This window comes from Amphiprion ocellaris, chromosome 14, assembly GCF_022539595.1.
Source record: "Amphiprion ocellaris isolate individual 3 ecotype Okinawa chromosome 14, ASM2253959v1, whole genome shotgun sequence".
Lineage (NCBI taxonomy): Eukaryota > Metazoa > Chordata > Actinopteri > Pomacentridae > Amphiprion > Amphiprion ocellaris.
The window spans coordinates 3,559,706-3,578,858 of record NC_072779.1 but is presented as its reverse complement, the minus strand read 5'-3'; the positions used below and the strand labels follow the sequence as shown (position 1 = coordinate 3,578,858).

Below are 19,153 nucleotides of genomic sequence, written 5' to 3'. Positions count from 1 at the left end.
TATATCAGATACTAAGATGAAGTCACTCGCTCAGTATATAATTGTGGGGCTTTTTGTATATCCTCGTCATTTTGGATCATATTCAAGTCATTTAGGACAAATTTCATAATATTCTGGACTAATTTTCTGTAATTATGGATTATTTTCAAGTCATTTTGGAGCATTTTCTTGTCAATTTCAACTAGTTTTATGTCGGCTTGGATCATTTATCGTCATTTTGAATCATTTTTTTGTCTTTGGGATAATTTTCAAGTCATTTAGGACAAATTTCATCTCATTCTGGACTAAATTTCTATAATTATGCATCATTTTCAAGTCATTTTGGACAAGTTTTGAGTCATTTTGGACAAATTTCTTGTGAATTTCAACAAGTTTTGTGTTGGCTTGAATCATTTCTCATCCTTTTGGATCATTTCTGTATTTGGACTAACTTTCTAGTCATTTCGGACAAATTTCATGTCATTCTAGACCAATTTTCTGTAATTATGGATCATTTTCAAATAATTTTGGACAATGTTTGAGTCATTTTGGACAAGTTTCTTGTCATTTTCAACAAGTTTTATGTCAGCTTGGATCTTTTCTCGTCATTTTGGATCATTTTTGTGTCTTTGGGATCATTTTCAAGTAATTTAGGACAGATTTCATGTCATTCTGGACTAATTTTCTGTAATTATGGATAATTTTCGAGTCATTCTGGACGGGTCAATATATAATTGTGGGACTTTTCGGAACATAGTTGACATTTTATTGATATTCAGTCATTTTTTATTAATAAATGATTGTTTCCATAATAAATAATTGGAATTTGTAAAGACATGATCAGAATGAACATAAAAACTTTTTTTTTTTTTTTTAACTTTTAATAGAAATGTATGCAACATATATCCCATGGACTTCAGAAGTCCCTCAGTTATATACTGACCCTGCTGCAGTGCTGTTAGGTAATCTCATCTCATGTATTTTAATTATCTGTTGAACATTTATTGTTTTATGAGAACAAACTCTTCAGACTGATAAACTGTTTAGTTTTTTTGTTCTTCTCAGCACGTTATAAAACCACTGTAGCGACCACCCAACAGCTTCAGCTTCAACCTTCACCTGGTTTAATAAATCATGTGGACTAGAGGAAAGAAGAAAAAACACACTCCTCCAGCTGGGAGAGGAGGGAACGATACTTCCGGGTACTGATCAGGTCAGCTGACCGGGAACCAGCCAATCAGAAGTCTCAAGCTGTTGTAAATAAACTGCTGCTTTGAGCTCATGAAAACGCGCAGCAGCGGACTGAGAGCAGAAACATGTCGGTGGAGACGACAGGCAGCGGTGAGTCGGAGCTTTATTTACCGGTAGTACATCTGTGGAGTCCGGTTTTGTTCAGAATAAAGCCGCATCTCGGTGCCGCTGCGGTAAAGATCCAAAAACAAAGAGAGTTGAACTTGTGGTGCGTTCAGGGAAACTCAGTACAATCCAGCATCTTTTGTAACACATAAACTCTTTAAATTGTATTGTTTACATGCTTGTTTAATGCCAGTTTTTAATGAAGATGCTGATTAATAAATTAACTAATATTCTCTGAGGTGCACATGGTGTCTGCACTAACTTACCTCAAGTCATTGTTTACAGTATTATTTTGGCCATCACTCAACATTTACATTATTTACCAGTTCTAGTAAAGAAAATCCTCATTTCTTTGCAGCCCTCGACTATGTATATGCAATTACAGTCACTTATCTAACTCACTAATAATGAATAAGGGTCAAACTTTATATTTTTAAGTTATGTTTCACTTGATCTGATACACAAAAATATAATTGGGTATAAATAATGGATGAATATATGGACCAGAAGGTAATTTAGATGAAAAGAAAAGTCCAAACACTGACCAAATGTTAGCCAAATCAGTAGCCGGTCAATAAATTAAAAGAATTTAAAAGTGAAAAGGTGTGTTTATTTCACAGTTATGTAATTAAAAATATTGTGTTTTTAGTATTTCTGAAGCTTTAGCCTCGTGAAACCAATATAATATCTGACACTGAAGTATTTTACTTAATTTAATATGCAGAAGGACAGTTGGGTATAAATAATGGATGAGTAGACAAACTAAAAAGTCATATAGTTAAGTTGTCCAACGTGGATAATTTCATCCAGTTATTTTAAGCTTTAATATTGAGCTGAGATTTTCTGGTTGAACTCAATCAGTAGCCAATAAATACATACAAGTCTTTATAGTTTTCATATTCGTGAAGCTGTAGTTTGGTGAAATCAGTCATTTATCAATTCAAGCTTATTCATACGGTCTGAGTTGACCAGAGTAATGTATATGTTATAAGAATGGTGCAAACATTAAGATAGAAATCACAATAAAACGTGTAAAATCAGTAATGTTCTGACAATTAGTTATCGCCAACTGTACACAACAAGTAAAGATGTTTCACTTCATTATTTTATGCATTCATGCTGTTCTCGTCTTCCTCTAAAACATTTCATTAATCGATTTCTCAACTCTTCTATTGTCGGAAAATTCTTTCAAATAATTTTGATTATCAAATTAATGTTGGCAAATAAGGCAATTTTTTAGTCTTGCAGGTAAAAATAAATCTGTTCCCAGCTCCTCTGATGTTTTTTCATTGTCTTTTATAATAATAAATTGAATATATTTGCGTGTTTTTGCATTGGTAAACAAAAACAGACAATTTACAAAGTAGTCATGAGCTCTAGGAACTTGTAATGAACATTTTACACACACAATGATGACCTGTTTAGTTCCACAGACGACTCCATAGATTTATTCATAATAAGAATAATCATTAGTTGCAGCATTTACATCACTAGTAGATGTTTACTTTGTTTTGGCCACATTTTTTTGACAAAAATACTCCATGTACGGCCGTTTATCCCCAAGAATCTGAGTGAAAAAGTGCACACAGTAAGGATGGATTATAATAGGATTAGTTATAATCCTCCAGCTGTAAATTTTGCACCAGGCTACACTGCACTTAGATGATTACAGTACCACGAAAAGATGAAAAAACAAAAAAGCAGTGAGGAGCGTTCACCTCAGAAAACATTCACTAAATAAAAATAAATGCTGTTATTTTGCTGACCAGCTGTGGTCCGATCATATTTGTTTTTTTTTTTTTTTTTGTTTAGATAAACAGCAGAACACATCATTTTTAATCTTCTGCCATCCATCGCTGTGGCACAGGACATCAGTTTTACTCCAAAATCATTCATCTAATGATCATTTTGGATATTTAAAGAAAAAAGATGTCATGAAAAATGCATCATTAACAATAAATGATGTAGAAACCTCTTTAAATATCTACTGTTTGTAGTAATTGTACCTGGAAATCACAAACAGCTTATTCTGTGTCGATTGTTGTGTTTACAGACGTGAGGAGAGCAGCGAGCAGCAGCAGACAGGTAAGAACACATCACCTTTAAAACCAACTATCTGTTATCACTCAATGGAGGAGAATGAAGATAGAAAGCAGTGAGTCACAGCCAATGCAGCCACAACCCTTGATCTGCTTATATAAGGCCGTTTGTTTTCTTCTGGAATCACTTGTTGCATTACTGCTCCTCTGTTTCTGGGAGGAAGTTGTTTTTATTAGGCTGTACGGTATGTGCTGTCATTTTGCTGTTAGTTTGGAGATACTTGCACATGTGTTAAAGCTCTAATGAAATCTGCCTCCTGCTGCTTCAAGGAGCTACAAATCCTCCTGTAAATTCCTACAAATGTCACTTAGACGTTGGTCTCTGAATCTGGGCGGTTGAGGTATAGTCCAGTTGAAAAACAAGATTTTTCCTTTTTTATTCTCCAAAAAAATCTCTGTCCACATGATTGAATTGCTGTCTAGGTTATTCCAAAACATTATGCCACGATAAAACAATAACTTTAAAGCCATGTTGGCCAGTAGAAGCCAGGAAAAACACTATTACTGGCTCCGATAGTCTAATAATCATATGTGGACTGATTCTAGCACCTCTGTTCCTCAGTCTGGTGAAAAAACTCCACATTTATATGTTAATATTAAAAATGTCTTGTTCACAAGGTTAGCAACAGCACTGTTTTGGCCACATCTGTCACTGCACTAAAAGTAGGTTAAAGATTCACACTGTGACTCTTACAAGCCAAAAACTCAGTTTTCTCTGTCGACACATCAACACTGTAAACAGAGTTTCTGTTTGCTCAGTTTTTTGACATAAATTTACATGTGGACGAAAGGTCAAAACTCGTCGGAAAAGATAAGTTACAACAAATACTTGTGCACGTGTGGATGAAGCCTGAAGTAAAGATCTGGCTCGTAGAAAATGCAACAATTAGATGAAGGTTTATGAACAAAGGAGCTTGTCTGTGAGCTTCTCAAGACACCCAAAGGAAAACTTATTACACTTTTACTGCCATTTCAGTCTTTATCCTTGATAAAGTTTAATTTGATGGCATTTTATTTGATCCACACCAGAGGTTTTGCCTTTAATAATGTTTGAACTTTCTGTACTTATTTATCTGTACCTGCATTTTTTTCCAAAGCACCTTGCTGTTGTGTTAAAACACTTGTTATATAAAGTGGATCTCACCTGACTTGTCTAATAGAGAACGTTTCCACCTGGCTGCTTTCTTTTAACTGCGGCTCCACTGGGAACTGTCCTGTTTGCCTTTTTGTTCTCTGCAACAGGCTCAACCTGACAAGTTGCATTTTTCTGAGTAAATTTATTGAGCCCTGCAGGGAGCAAGGAGATGATAGCACATAATAGGTTGTGGACATGATCATGAGAAACGCAAACAAGTGTTTGGATCAGCAAAGACGAGTAGAATGAGTGTAGTAAACTAACACGTATTTACATGTGTTTGTATTCTGTTGGGGCTTCTTTTGCAGACTTAGAAATAAAATGTCCTCATAAGGATAAAAGTACCAAGATGCACCTGGGGTTTTGCTTCTGTAAGATCCTGATTGTGTCCCAGAGACTAAAATGTGAGAACTGAATCCTGGGACCAGCTCAACATTTGCTCAGCATTGTTCCCTCCGTTGCTATGGCAGGACTGAGGGCAGTCGGGGTAAAAGCTGCATTTCAGACAGTCTGGTGATTGTGACATGAATCCCTGGACTTAATTCCTGCTGAGTGAACTGATCCCTGCCCCATATTTATTTTTTATTAAATGCATTTGTTAGACACGAATGTACTTTTCAGGCTAAAAGACCCACTTTTATCTGAATTACCTGCTGCAGGAGATCAAATATAAACTCATCTATTGTAGGAATATGGATCGATGCCAACATGTGGGCAGAAACGACTCCAAGAAGGTGCTGAGTGCTCTTTGCTCCTGCCACAATGTCTCTGAAGTATAAAATCTCTTTTGAAACAGCACAACTATGACTAGAATTAGACAGAACTCAAAATGTCTCCTGTGCAGAATTACAAAGTTCTAATGCGACAAATCATAAATAAATAAATTCTTTCTGTTTCCGGCTCTAAAAAAATGGTATAATGTGATTTATTTATTTGAAAGACAGCACACCTTTCAAACCCACCAGAGTGGTTGGGTTTCAGAGGTTTGAAATAGAATAGAATAGAACAGAATAACATAGAATAGAATAGAACAATCAAAACAAAAACACACAGTGTCACTTTTATTGGTTCTAATGCTGCTTTCGGCGAATCTCCTGCCCATATTTATTCTATTTTATTGGTTTGTACTATGTATACATCTTGCCTCTTTTGCTGATGTTGCAATTCTTAATTTCGTCTTGTTTTATGTGTACATTTGATTTTATTATTTGTTGTTCTTTCATTTAGCTTGTTATCAATGCACCGCCCAGTGATCACAGTAAAGCCATTCTGTTCTCTTCTAGTGTCACAGTTTCTTTAGGCAGTGACATACTGAAGATGCACAGAAAGGATTCAGAGTCTCATGACTGTTTCCCTCCTGCTGCCTGATTTATTTTGCTCTCTGGACTCACTTTCTCCTTCATAACATACAATCTTACCTCCCGGCACTCCCTCGCTGCTAAATACCTTAACTTATGAAAACATAAACCGCTCGGTTCTGGCATCCTCTTGGAAAGACACTTGGCTGGTTTCAGTAACAGTCTTGGTGTTGTTTCAGATCCATATTTCTCCACCGTTAGAGGTTTTGGTGCTGATACAGCTCCATGTCATGAGACTGCACGCTATCTTGACTTTAACAGGAAGATCGTTGCTGTTTCTCTGTGCAGGAGGGCCCAGGAGGACTGTGGGACTCCGTGAAGAAAGCCGCGTTTGTCATCGGATCCGGCATCTTATTCTTGGCAGCGTTTGGCAACTCACTGACATGGTAGGAACTCACACGGCAAACCTGCAGCGTGTCCTGAGCTGAACCCGAAGAAGGGCAGCGCTACTTTTTAACCCTCATGTCATCCTGCAGGTCAAAATTGACCTGTTTTAAAGTTTGAAAATGTTAAAAAAAAAAAAAAAAAAAAAAATTGTATATATATATATATATATATATATATATATATATATATATATATATATATATATATATTCACAGTGAAACTTCTGATATCCACATTTTCAACATTTTTGGGAAATCTTTGAACATTTTTTGGTGGAAAAAAAAGAAATGTTAAAATTGTTTCTTAAGAACATTCACAAAAAAATCAACTAAAATCCAGCGAAATTCACTGGATTTTGGTTGATTTTTATGGGAATGTTCTTAAAGAAAATATTAGAAGTTTTACTGATATATATGTAATCAGATGTTTTTAGGATTTTTTTGGAAGATTTTACTCATTTTTTGAAAATATTTACAAGAATTTTCTTGCCAAATTTAGGGGATTTTTTTTTTTTTTTTAATAAAACTTTTAATGGAAACTTTTAAGGAATTATTGGAATTTTCTTCCTGAAGTTTTTGCAAATTTGCAGAAATTTGGGGAATTTTTTGCTGAATTTGTGGGGTTTTTTTTCAGACAAGGAAACAATATTTTTTGGTGCCCATACCAAAAAATGTTCAAAAATTTCCCAAAAATGTTGAAAATGTGGACATCAGAAGTTTCACTGTGAAAATACATTTTTTTAATCACATTTTCAAACTGTGAAACTGGTCGACACGAGGGTTAATAAGCCTGTTAACTCTGACATTCATATAGTCTGGTTTTTTGCCAACTTTCTTTCAGATTTTGGCTGCTTTATGTTTTTCACACCCTATATTTGTTTAGGATTACAGTTTATTCTCTTGATGAGAAATTTACAACTCTAGACTTGTCCATGTGAGAACATAATCACAGCTGGACCCTGAAACACCGGCTGACTTGCAGAGTTAATAACCAGCTTGTTGGGTTTAGTGAAGCCACATAATGAAAACACATCCTGGTTGTGGTGAACCTGTTTGGTAGAGCAGACTGCAGGACTGGATGGACAAGGACAGGGCAAGGTAGAGGAGTGTTTAGTAGAACATGATCAGAAAACAGAGACGGGGAAAAGAGATTACATGAAGTTATAGAATATAATGGTGGTATTAGACGTTGCAGGACTACATGTGGAGGCATCAGATGTGTGTGAAACTCATTTTATTTTGCTAATTGTACGTCCAAGATTCCTTTTGTTGTCTCTTGTGCATCCTTGTTCATGGCTCCTCCTCGTTCCGTGCATTTTAGGATTCAAGACGTCCTTTGGTTGATGTCTGGGTCACGATATTAGTGAAGTTAGATGAGCTTCTGGCGTGGCAGGTTTGATGGGACATTAGAGGACCCGATCTAACATGGCAGGATGTAGCAGGACCTACCATGCAGAGACCTGTTTGATGGGGTGTGACTGGATATTTAAGGGGGTTTCCTACAAATTTAGGTTCTTGCTGCATGGCTCCGGGCAGTTGCTAAGGTATCATTAGGTGGTTGCTAGGTGTTGGTTTGGGCCAGTGGACAGAAGAGAGCATGAGGGTGGAGCAAGAGATGGCATGAAATAAGATAATATAACATAATGAGATGGGACAGGACTGGACAGGGACTTTATATGATGGGACTAGATGTAACAGGACAAGGCATGATGGGATTAGACGGGACGCGATCAGTTCGAGTTTATTCCTGGGCATCATTAGATGGCTGTTGGTTTGGACCCAGTAGGACTGAGCCAATGGACAGGACTGAACGTAAGAGCACAGTATAGAAAATTAAGTTGTAGGAAAACACAGCTGAACAAGATAATAGAAAACTGGCAGATCACAAAACTACGGTGTTAAAGAACAGAATTAGTTTCATTCCCAAGTAGAGTTTCACATAGGAGGAGTTTGTTTTGGTTCATTACAGTAAACTTGTAAATGTTCATTCTCGCGTATGAACCCTTTATCACATTGAGTTTAACTGTTGGCATCCAAAGTACCTAAACCATATTACTTCCTCTCATTTCTTTCCATTCCAATGCAACAGTTTTTCTTTGTAGGTCACATTTCATCTCTTTTCTGGCTTATGTTAAATATTTAATTGGTCTTTCCCAACTAAAACCAATTTGTATACACCTTTTTAACTCGAGAACATGTTGTAAAAAGGATGAAACTATTTTTAAAGGAAGGAAGTCAAATTAAAAATCGGATGGAAATTAGCCTTGTGCTAAATCCAGCTTAATTACTGCAAGCTTGTGTAAACTTATGAGATTGTACGTTCATTAATATGCACTGTCCCGTCCAAATAAATAAATAAATAAAGAAGCCTTAACAGCAAGTGTAGCAAATCCAAGGGATTATAAGTAATAAAGAGTAATAGAAATACTTCCAGGGTGCAAAAATTGTGCAAATTATCACCTGAGAATGTGCAAAATTCCATAGTAGATAGTTTAAACAACAGGAGACGTGCAAAAAATAATAATAATCACATTTAAAAATCTTCACAATAAAGTACCAGAATGGGTCTGGTAGGTTCTTGGTGTTTGTGGATGAAGTTTGCTTAAATGTTTTACAGCAAAAATGGGTTTGAAGAAGAATAATAAGAATTTATGGAGTCAAACATAAACATTAATTACACAATATCCTGTGCCAATGTTTGACTTTCATGCAATAATTAATGGTGAAGGTATCTTTAAGTCAACACTAAATTCAGACACCAGGCGGTCACTCAAAATACAGTTAGGCTTTCAAACATTTATTTTCCTGTAGATCAACTTTTCTTGTCAAAAATTATGCCTGATATGTCAATGCACATATTCAACATACAGACTTTAGCTTAGTCTTTTCTTGGGGTCAGTGAACTCTTTAAATGTCCACGTGGCACCTATTCATGTCGTGATGAATTCGTTTTTTAATGAATTTACAAACCCTTTGGCTAGCCTGGACTGCTAATGTTCCAAATTTTCTGCCCATTCACACTTATCTATGCTTAAGAAAAAATAAAATCCACAAAAGTGTTTTCTATGTCAGAAAACAGTCTCGTCAACTTGAACCTTGAATGTGAATCCTCCTGCAGGCACCTTCAGAGGTTCTGGGGAGCTTCAGGAGATTTCTGGCAGAACTTGTGGACGAAGCTGTACGTGGCGTTCGAGGGTCATGATGCTGCTCTGTTCTTCTTGGGTAAGAAACTGGTCCAATACATCTTCTGTGTTGTTGTAAAACACTCAAACACAAGTGGATCTTTTCTGAGTTCTTAAATTAGTTTCTCTCTGTTTACATATTTAGCATTCAGGCTCATGATCGCTGGAGGAAAAGTTCACAACATCATTGCCAGTATATTTTAAAGTTCAATTACACACATTAATTCATCCCCTAAGACACAAACAGGGCTTTGTTTTATTATTTATGGGAAGTTACCTCATGTTCTACCCAACACAGAGGAAATCCTGTGTTTGTGTTCGATGAAAGCAGCTGTTCAGTTCAGCCATGATGTCTCGACTTAATCACTTTTCTCAGGAATGTTTTCAAGAACGTTTTCATCCTCCAGATACGATCTTTGTGGGGTTCAGGTCCTGGTTAAGTGAACGTTATGTGACAGCGGCCTTGTTTTCTTGTTTATTTTTCCTTCAACAGGGACGATGTTGCTTCCCACTCTGACGTTCTGGTTGTCAAATGCTCTGCTGCTGTTGGTGGACATAACCGGAAAACCCTCCTTCATCACTCGCTACCGCATCCAGGTGGACAAGAACAACCCGGTAAGCTGCAGACTATAGATTAACGGATATGTGTTTTAATTTAATTTAATCTTATTTTATTTTATTCTGATTTTATTTTATTTTTAATTTTTTTATTTAAAATTGAAAATTAATTCAATCTTATTTTATTTATATTTTACTTTATTTATATTTATTTATTTTTAATTTAAAATTGTAATTTAATTCAATCTTATTTAATTTAATTTTGATTAGATTTTATTTATTTTTATTTTAAAATTTTAATTTAATTCAATCTTATTTTATTTTGATTTATTTTTAGTTTATTTTTTATTTAATTCAGTCTTATTTTATTTATATTTATTTAGTTTTAATTAAAAATTTTAATTAATTAAATTTTTGTTTTATTTACATTTATTTATTTATAATTAATTTTTTTTAATCCAATCTTATTTTTATTTTATTTTGATTTGATTTACATTTATTTATTTTTATTTTTAAATTTTATTATAATTTTTTTTGTTTTAGGGCTGTTACCAATGCCAATTATTGGTAATGAAAAAGCCTAATAACCGATATTTGGAACCAATATAAATTAAATGGAATGCTTTAACAGCGTGTGATACCAGAGAACTTGTCATTAATAACTAATCTTCTTCATTTATAAGGATGACTATAACTGAATTAGTAAAATAGAAATAGGAGGGACTAAATTAGGACTCTTTTCTCTGTTTATGTGGGATCAACTGAGATTAAATCTACTATTCTATTCTGTTTTTTCAATCTTTCACTGTTTTATCACTTTCATTGCCCACTAAGGTCCAGATCTTTAAGTAATTATTGTTTTCCAGGCTCTGTTTCACGTTAATCTGTTGCTGCCTTTTAACTTAGCCACTAGCCGTTAGCCACTAGCATAGCCTTAGCCATTGTGAGAGAAGCTAATTTCTATTTTGCGGCAACAGCTTGTGTTTCCTGTTCAGTTTTTACTGTTTCAGAGGCATTTCTGACAAAATAGAGACATAGACAGGGATGGGACGCTGCACAGACCTGAAGTAGAGCATTTAATTTATCAATAATCTGAAAAATGCCAAATATCAGGTCAATAATCAGTCTAGCCCTCTCACTACAAATGTGTTGTATACTTTCTTATCCACCGGTTTGACCATTCGTACTTTCACTGTCCCTTAAGTCCAGTTAAATACAACCAGAAATATCCTTTGGCCTTTAATAACCATCTGACACACATGAAACAGATCTGATGCATCCACATATTTGTCTGACCAAAGTCCTTCGGCTGTGTTTGATCAGCAGATGATGTCGGACACCGCGCAGATAAAAAGCTGATAAATGTTCACCTTTCAGAGATTATAGCTGAGAACACGGAGCTCACACAGGAAGGTCATGTTCATGGCTGGAGGAGGAATACTCAATATTCAATCAGTAATCTGTGCATTATGAGGCTAATAAAGTCTAACAGGTGATGTCAGTGAGCGTTTCCTCCCTTTACAAATGGCTTCTTCCAGCATTTTTATAGCGTGATATGAATCTTTACAGTAGTAAAACTTCATATCTCCAATCATGAGGTAATCTGTGGCGATATATTGAGTCATTGTTTCCTATTGGATTTCTGTCCACTATGGAGAATAAACCTGTCTGAACTTGAGACCAGTTCGTCATAAACAGTCGGGATGTGCAGTAATTAGAACAAATTGCACAATGCAACCTTATCAAGTCATATATCAGTTTATCTTAATGATTTTAGTGGTGTTTTCAGAGTGTCTGGTCAATGAACCATCACACAGTCATCAATGCAAGATTATATTTTTCTTTTCAATGTTATTCCTATAGAGCCATTCCCAGTATAATTCATCTCAGCGTTGATTGATATCAACCTGGATGATTTTAGGATCATTTTTATTAATGTTGGCATTGTTTTTTTGTTTTTCATAGCTAATTCGCAATAACATACATTAATTCCTCAAGTGAAAAGATTTCCTTTGAACTTTACAACAGTGTGAGGAAAAAAACTCCACATTAACTGTCTGAAATCCAAGCAGTTTGTGGCTGTTTTTTTGCTGACTGTGGGCTCATTTTTTACTGCAACATAAAGTCTTTAATGACCTTAATGGAAACATGGCTAGAAGTAGAAGAAACTAAAAAAAATCTTTAGTGAATTATAGTAAAATTACAATACTATAAATCATTAAAAATAGAAAGATAAATATTTGATTTCTTTGATTCTTTTACAAAAATTGGAAAGACTGAGTGTTCGAGGTACCAATTCTGACATAACTTTTATTCTAGATACTTTAGATATTTTACTACTTACATTTTTAAACCTCTATCTGCTCTGTGTAAACACATCCTGCAGTTCAGCCGAAAACGTCTTGATTTTTTGTCGCCTGACTATTAGTTGCACCTGAGTCAATAATAGCTTTATGGTTGCACTTTAAAGCACACAATTCTTTATTTTTTTTTAACATAATCTGGGGTAAACAGTTTATTTTTGTTTACTTTCAGTGAATTTTTAAATTACACATGTAGAATGAATTGATTTTTTTTTGAGGAAAAATTGCAATTTTAAGCTTAGATTTCCAGGTTTTCCAATGGAATGGCACATCACAGATGGGTAGTTCAAGAACTGTCAGAAAGTTGAAAATCCATCAGGTTTTACAATTTCTGACTCTGGTACATGATGTCCTTTTGTCACTTTTTAATGTAAATATACAGGACAAAAGCAAATGACATACAATAGCGACATAAAAGTAAATGGATGGTGGAAGAGAGGAGAGTAGAATGAAGCATAAAGCTGGTATGTCCAACCTTGTGCTGTTGTAAACCAGACTAACAACATTTCACTGTTCTTATCTTGTCTTGGTGGCATCAGATTAGATTATCCTAGACGTGTAATGTTTGAAAAGACATTTGCTAAGAACAGCTGAGGAGCCCAAGAGTTGTTTGTGGCACGTTGGTCTTCTTGAAACCAACATGTGAACCATTTTCCCAACTCACACTCAACATTTTGACTTTGATTAATACAATTTTCATGTTTTTCACAGGCAGTCATTGGTCTCTGCTTATGTCAGCCTGATAAAAATTCAAACTTTATTCATGTCAGAGTCAGTCCTGAGTGACAGGTCAGAGCTATTTAACTCTCCCGGGGTAAACTTTGGACGATAATCAACCAATAAACAACAACGTGTGCTTACTCTGAGGTTGTTGTGTGTACTCTGGTGAACACACACATGTTCTGTGTGAAAGTTCATTGTTGTCACACAAACAGGAAAGGTCAACTCAGCATGTCGTGAGTTTACAGCCAGCATCCAAAGGCTGAAGGTAGAAAGCCAAGTAGACGGTTATAAATCAGATTTAATGTCATGCAGGAAGCTCGTTTGGATTGTAGAGTCCAGGGTTAATTCTGAGATGAGATGATTAAATCTTCCATGAACACCTAACGTGATGTATATGGATGTAAAGTTCAATTAGTACAAGGAAAATGATTAATAATGATATCAGTTACACATTTTGTTTTACCAAGAGAACTAAACATGAAGCATACGTGTATAAGTGTACGTGTAACACCCTAATGAGGATTAAGCAGCGTATAGATGATGGATGAATGGATGGACATTTAACTCTTTGAACTCACTTATTCTAACACCTGCAATGAGAAGTCTCCTGTAGAACGGGATGCAATGTAACTTAACCCTCCTGTTGTCTTCATTTATGGGTATCAAAAAATATTGTTTCCTTGTCTGAAAAAAATCTAAAAATTCAGCAAAAAAATTCTCCAAATTTCGGAAAATTTGCAAAACCTTCCCAGAAATGTTGAAAATGTGCACATCAGAAGTTTCACTGTGAAAATATACAATTTTTCCACATTTTCAAACTTTAAAACGGGTCAATCTGACCCACAGGACGACACGAGGGTTAAATATATTTGTCAGTATGTAAGAAAGGTAGTTTTGATACTCTTTGAGTTTCTATCCAGCTTTGACTCCTCTTTGGTCCTCCAGGTGGATCCAGTGAAGCTCCGTCAGGCGTTGAAGACCGTCATCTTCAACCAGGTCTTCATCTCGGGTCCGATGGTGGTGGCCGTTTACTACCTGATGAGCTGGACAGGAAACCCCTGCGGCCCGGAGCTGCCCACCTTCCACTGGGCCCTGATGGAGCTGGCCGCCTTCTCCATCCTGGAGGAAGTTCTCTTTTACTATTCACACAGGTAGAGAGCTGTCTCTTTGATATTTACACGTCTGCTGTTAGTTCTGACACATACAGATGCGGAAAAGACAATATCAGAAAGAACTATTTACTGAAGTGCTTTTGACAGAACTTTCATTTTGTTCTACTTCATCCTACTTTTATTTGACAACTTATTTACTTTTAAGTTAAATAATATACAAAGGACAGTATAACAAGTCTATAAAGTACCATTATTAACAATCAAATCAGTGTTTTCCAACCTTTTTCTCTTCTGAAATCTGTAAAAGAAAATAGCATGTATTCAGGGTCGTATTTCAGTTGTCTATGAATTGTTAGTGTCTCCATCATATTGTGATTTTTCCCTCAAAACTTTTGACATAAATGTTCAAATGATACAATTTCTCACCAAAAGTCAAAATGTAAAGAAAAAGTCCCAAAACTGAAAGCAAATTTGTGCATCAAAGATTTATTTTTTTCATCTTTCATCTCTTATTAATCCTCTGAAAACCTCTCTGATTTATCTTCTGACCTTGTTTATTAAACGTTATGTAGTTAAAAGCAGCTCCACCTGCAGCAGCTCCAACAGGAACACTGATGCTTCACTATCAACAATCTAATCCCAAAATAATCTAGACCAAACCAGGACTTTTGCTACAATACTTTACATTTTGCTGCTAATACTTGTGTATTTTTACTTATATTGAAGTATTTGTACATTGTGACTTGTAGTTAACCCTGTGAACCCCAAACCTGCTGAGAGGAAACTAAATTTACACAACATAATGACTCAGTTTCTCATAACCACAGACTATAACAACATTGAGAATCAAACATTTTCAACTTTCCAGCTGTCTTTCAACTTCTCATCTGTAAGATACAGTTTCATCGGCCAAACTAACTAAACCTAAGCTTAAAATTTGAATATTTAATCAAAATAGCTTCATTCTGTGTCTTATTTTGAAAAATTCACCAAAAATAAACCATTTGCAGTCACCAAATCCTGTAGAAATTCTGCCATCTTTTGCACAATTGTGAAGCCTTTAGTTACTCTTCTGCGACCAACGGTTGTATTGCAAAATTTCAGAGACTTTCTGGCTGAACTGCAAACTATAAGCAGAGAAATAGCTGTAGTATGTGGAGAATCCATTGTTTTCAGTTCACACATTTTGTTGGATTTACACAATGACAAATAAAAGCCCCTATCTTTTGTTTCAGTTTTACTAACACCTTTGGACACAGCTACAAAATGTGGTACATATTGACTCCATTTTTTAAAAATCTTTGTAAAATAAATAATCAAAAAAACTTTAATCTTTCCTTTCTTTATTATTCATGGCATTGCAACTATGTCATTCTGCACAGAGGGCATTTTTTAAATTCTCTTTACTTCTAGTCATGGTTGTTTTATTTCCATAGACTTTGAGGATTTTATATTGCAGTAAAAAAATAAGTAAAAATGTAACAAGAGCAAAAAATACCCAGAAAGTTCTTGGGGTTCAAAGGGTTTAATGAATGATGAGAAAACTCATAACAAAGCAGCCAATACATTAGTAATACGTCTTCCTTGTGTGAAATTCAATCCCACAAAGTCACTTTACTTGAATATGTTTAGTAAATCTTGTGTATTTCCGACTCTGTCAGGAAGATTTATGAGCTCCGAGACTCTGTTTCTTGACTAAAATATCTTTCAGAATCACAAAGGAAAGATACACAAGTTTTGAGCTTTAAATATGATGCAGTTATTTAATGAATTAACTGTATTTTTCTTCTCTCAGGCTGTTCCACCATCCCAGCCTCTACAAACACTACCACAAACAGCACCACGAGTGGACGGCGCCCATTGGACTTGTCTCCATCTACGCTCATCCTCTGGAGCATGTGGTAAGAGACTCTTCTGCTTTACTCCAGATTCTATCTTTCTCTCTGTCACATTCTTAACCTCTCACCTTAATGAGGATACCCTCACCATCAGACAGCGAAACTACTTTATAGAGCTGCTTTAAAGGACTGTGGAGAGTCTGAATATTTCTGTGAAGATCCAGATGTTTTCTCTCCAGCTGGAGCAAATAAATCAAACATGTTTCATTTTCACTCTGGAATCTGGACAAACTTGACCGTAAAAATAAAAATAGTCTGAGCTCAGCTTTTATCTGCCAAAGTCAGGTGTTGAGAGTTCAGTTAGAGGTCGGATTGATTCCAAAATGATCAATAATAGTGCAGTTTTTAATGGCAAAAGCTGGATCTGCTGCTTGTTACATCCTTTGTTATAGACCTTTAACAACTGTCTGCTGTTTAAACATGTAAAATATCTTTTTAATTAAGTGTTCATCCAATAAATCGGAACACATTTCTCTCCATTAATTGAAGTTATGTTAACTGCTATTAACAAAAAACAACATTTTGTACACCAGATAAGAATAACTGGCATATTTCAAGGCTGAATAGGATTTTAAGTCTTTCAATCTGTTTTATAAATTGCTATATTTTTAAAAGCTTTAATCTGTTTTTTCCCTTCAGATCTCCAACATGCTGCCAGTGGTGATCGGGCCGGTGATCCTCGGCTCCCATCTGTCCTCCACCTCTCTGTGGTACTGCCTGGCTCTGGTCAGCACCACCATCTCCCACTGTGGATACCACCTCCCCTTCCTGCCCTCCCCAGAGTTCCACGACTTCCATCACCTCAGGTACATTCTACATTCTCTCGTTTTACACTGCAGCATAAAATCCTGCATGTCTGCGGAAACATGGAACTCAAACGTGTCTTTTACGCAAGGTACAAATGTTACAAGGCCATAAATTATAGAAAAAAAACACAGATTTCTGAGATTATTTTACCAAAATGGAATAAAAATTTGTTTCAGTACTTGTCTCCTATCTGCTCTTTGTAAACACAGTCTGCAGTTCAGATGAAAATTCCCAGAATTTTTGTCAGGTGACTGTTGGTCACAGCTGAGTCACTGATGACTTCACAGCTGCAACGACGAGGGAGGAGTTTTTGTGATTTTACAAAATCGACTTGATGCAAACTGTAAATTTTTTTCAGATTTTTAAACGAGACATAGAATAAATCATTTTAACATTTAATGTAAGCAACATGGTTTTAGATGTGTAGTTCACAGACTGTCAGAAAGTTGAGAATCTGATGTTTTTTGATGTTTTCTGGCCATGATGAATAGGGTAATTTTGGTATTTTTTTCTTTATTTTTGTACTTATTTCGTTTTTTTAATGACATGCTTTTCAAACCGACAGGTGGAAGTTCTAGTTTATTCATCTTTTGTCTATTTTACTTTAAAAAATCCTGGAATGTGTCAGTGCTGAATGTCAAAAACAATATGAAAACATGTTAAAACATTTTCAAACTTGCTCTGGTATATAATCAACGATGTCATCCAAAATTTGACCAAAATGTCACAGTTTAGTGTGTCGTCCAACATCTTGAAAAACGGTGCCCAGGTAGCTCAACTGGTTGAGAGGGCGACTCATACACAGATAGACGCAGGTTCGATTCCGGCTGATGGCCCTTATTGCAGATCATCCCTGCTTTTCTGTCTTCTCAACTTACCTATTGAATAAATCCAACAAAAGGCCCAAAAAACAACTTTGAAAGAAATGTCACAGTTTTGTATGTCGTCCAAAATGTGACCAAAGACATCATAGTTTAGTATGTCGTCCAAAAAAAAAACCATAATATACTATGTCGAAAAAAAATGGGATTTTTCAAACATGTTGTAAAAACATGCCATATGATGAAATAATGTAAAGAAGGCCATGAAAAACACTCCAGAAAGGTTTTCTTTGAAAAAAAAATCATCATAAATTTTGGCGCAAAAAAAACGCCTTACTATACTATGTCGAAAAAAAAAAAGCGATTTTTCAAACATGTCCTAAAAGCGTGCCATATGATGAAATAATGTAAAGGAGGCCGTGAAAAACACTCCAGAAAGGTTTTCTTTGAAAAAAAAATCATCATAAATTTTGGCGCAAAAAAACACCTTACTATACTATGTCGACAAAAAATGGGATTTTCCAAACATGTTGTAAAAACGTGTCATATGATGAAATAATGTAAAGCAGGCCATAAAAAACACTCCAAAAAGGTTTTCTTTGAAAAAAAAAAAAATCATCATGAATTTTGGCGCAAAAAAACGCCTTACTATACTGTGTCGAACAAAAATGCGATTTTTCAAACATGTTGTAAAAACGTGCCATATGATGAAATAATGTAAAGGAGGCCGTGGAAAACACTCCAGAAAGGTTTTCTTTGAAAAAAAAATCATCATAAATTTTGGCGCAAAAAAACGCCTTACTATACTGTGTCGAACAAAAATGCGATTTTTCAAACATGTTGTAAAAACGTGCCATATGATGAAATAATGTAAAGGAGGCCGTGGAAAAACACTCCAGAAAGGTTTTCTTTGAAAAAAAAATCATCATGAATTTTGGCGCAAAAAAAGCGCCTTACTATACTGTGTCGAACAAAAATGCGATTTTTCAAACATGTTGTAAAAACGTGCCATATGATGAAATAATGTAAAGGAGGCCGTTAAAAACACTCCAGAAAGGTTTTCTTCGAAAAAAAATCATCATGAATTTTGGCACAAAAAAAACGCCTTACTATACTATGTCGAAAAAAAATGCGATTTTTCAAACATGTTGTAAAAACGTGCCATATGATGAAATAATGTAAAGGAGGCCGTGAAAAACACTCCAGAAAGGTTTTCTTTGAAAAAAAAAATGATCATGAATTTTGGCGCAAAACAAACGCCTTACTATACTATGTCGAAAAAAAATGCGATTTTTCAAACATGTTGTAAAAACATGCCATATGATGAAATAATGTAAAGGAGGCCATGAAAAACACTCCAGAAAGGTTTTCTTAAA

General features: G+C 35.2%; 1 protein-coding gene across 1 annotated transcript in view; it reads left to right on the top strand.

The window, feature by feature from the left end:
• Nucleotides 1–1,201: 1,201 nt before the first annotated feature.
• Nucleotides 1,202–19,153, top strand: part of faxdc2 (fatty acid hydroxylase domain containing 2) — a 24,449-nt gene continuing 6,497 nt past the window's right edge. The window contains exons 1-8 of the mRNA XM_055017035.1: nt 1,202–1,320; nt 3,389–3,420; nt 6,216–6,313; nt 9,432–9,535; nt 9,989–10,110; nt 14,085–14,290; nt 16,047–16,152; nt 16,789–16,955. Of these exons, the coding sequence (XP_054873010.1) occupies nt 1,296–1,320; nt 3,389–3,420; nt 6,216–6,313; nt 9,432–9,535; nt 9,989–10,110; nt 14,085–14,290; nt 16,047–16,152; nt 16,789–16,955 (860 nt within the window). The 5' untranslated portion in view covers nt 1,202–1,295. The remainder of the gene's footprint in view (nt 1,321–3,388; nt 3,421–6,215; nt 6,314–9,431; nt 9,536–9,988; nt 10,111–14,084; nt 14,291–16,046; nt 16,153–16,788; nt 16,956–19,153) is intronic.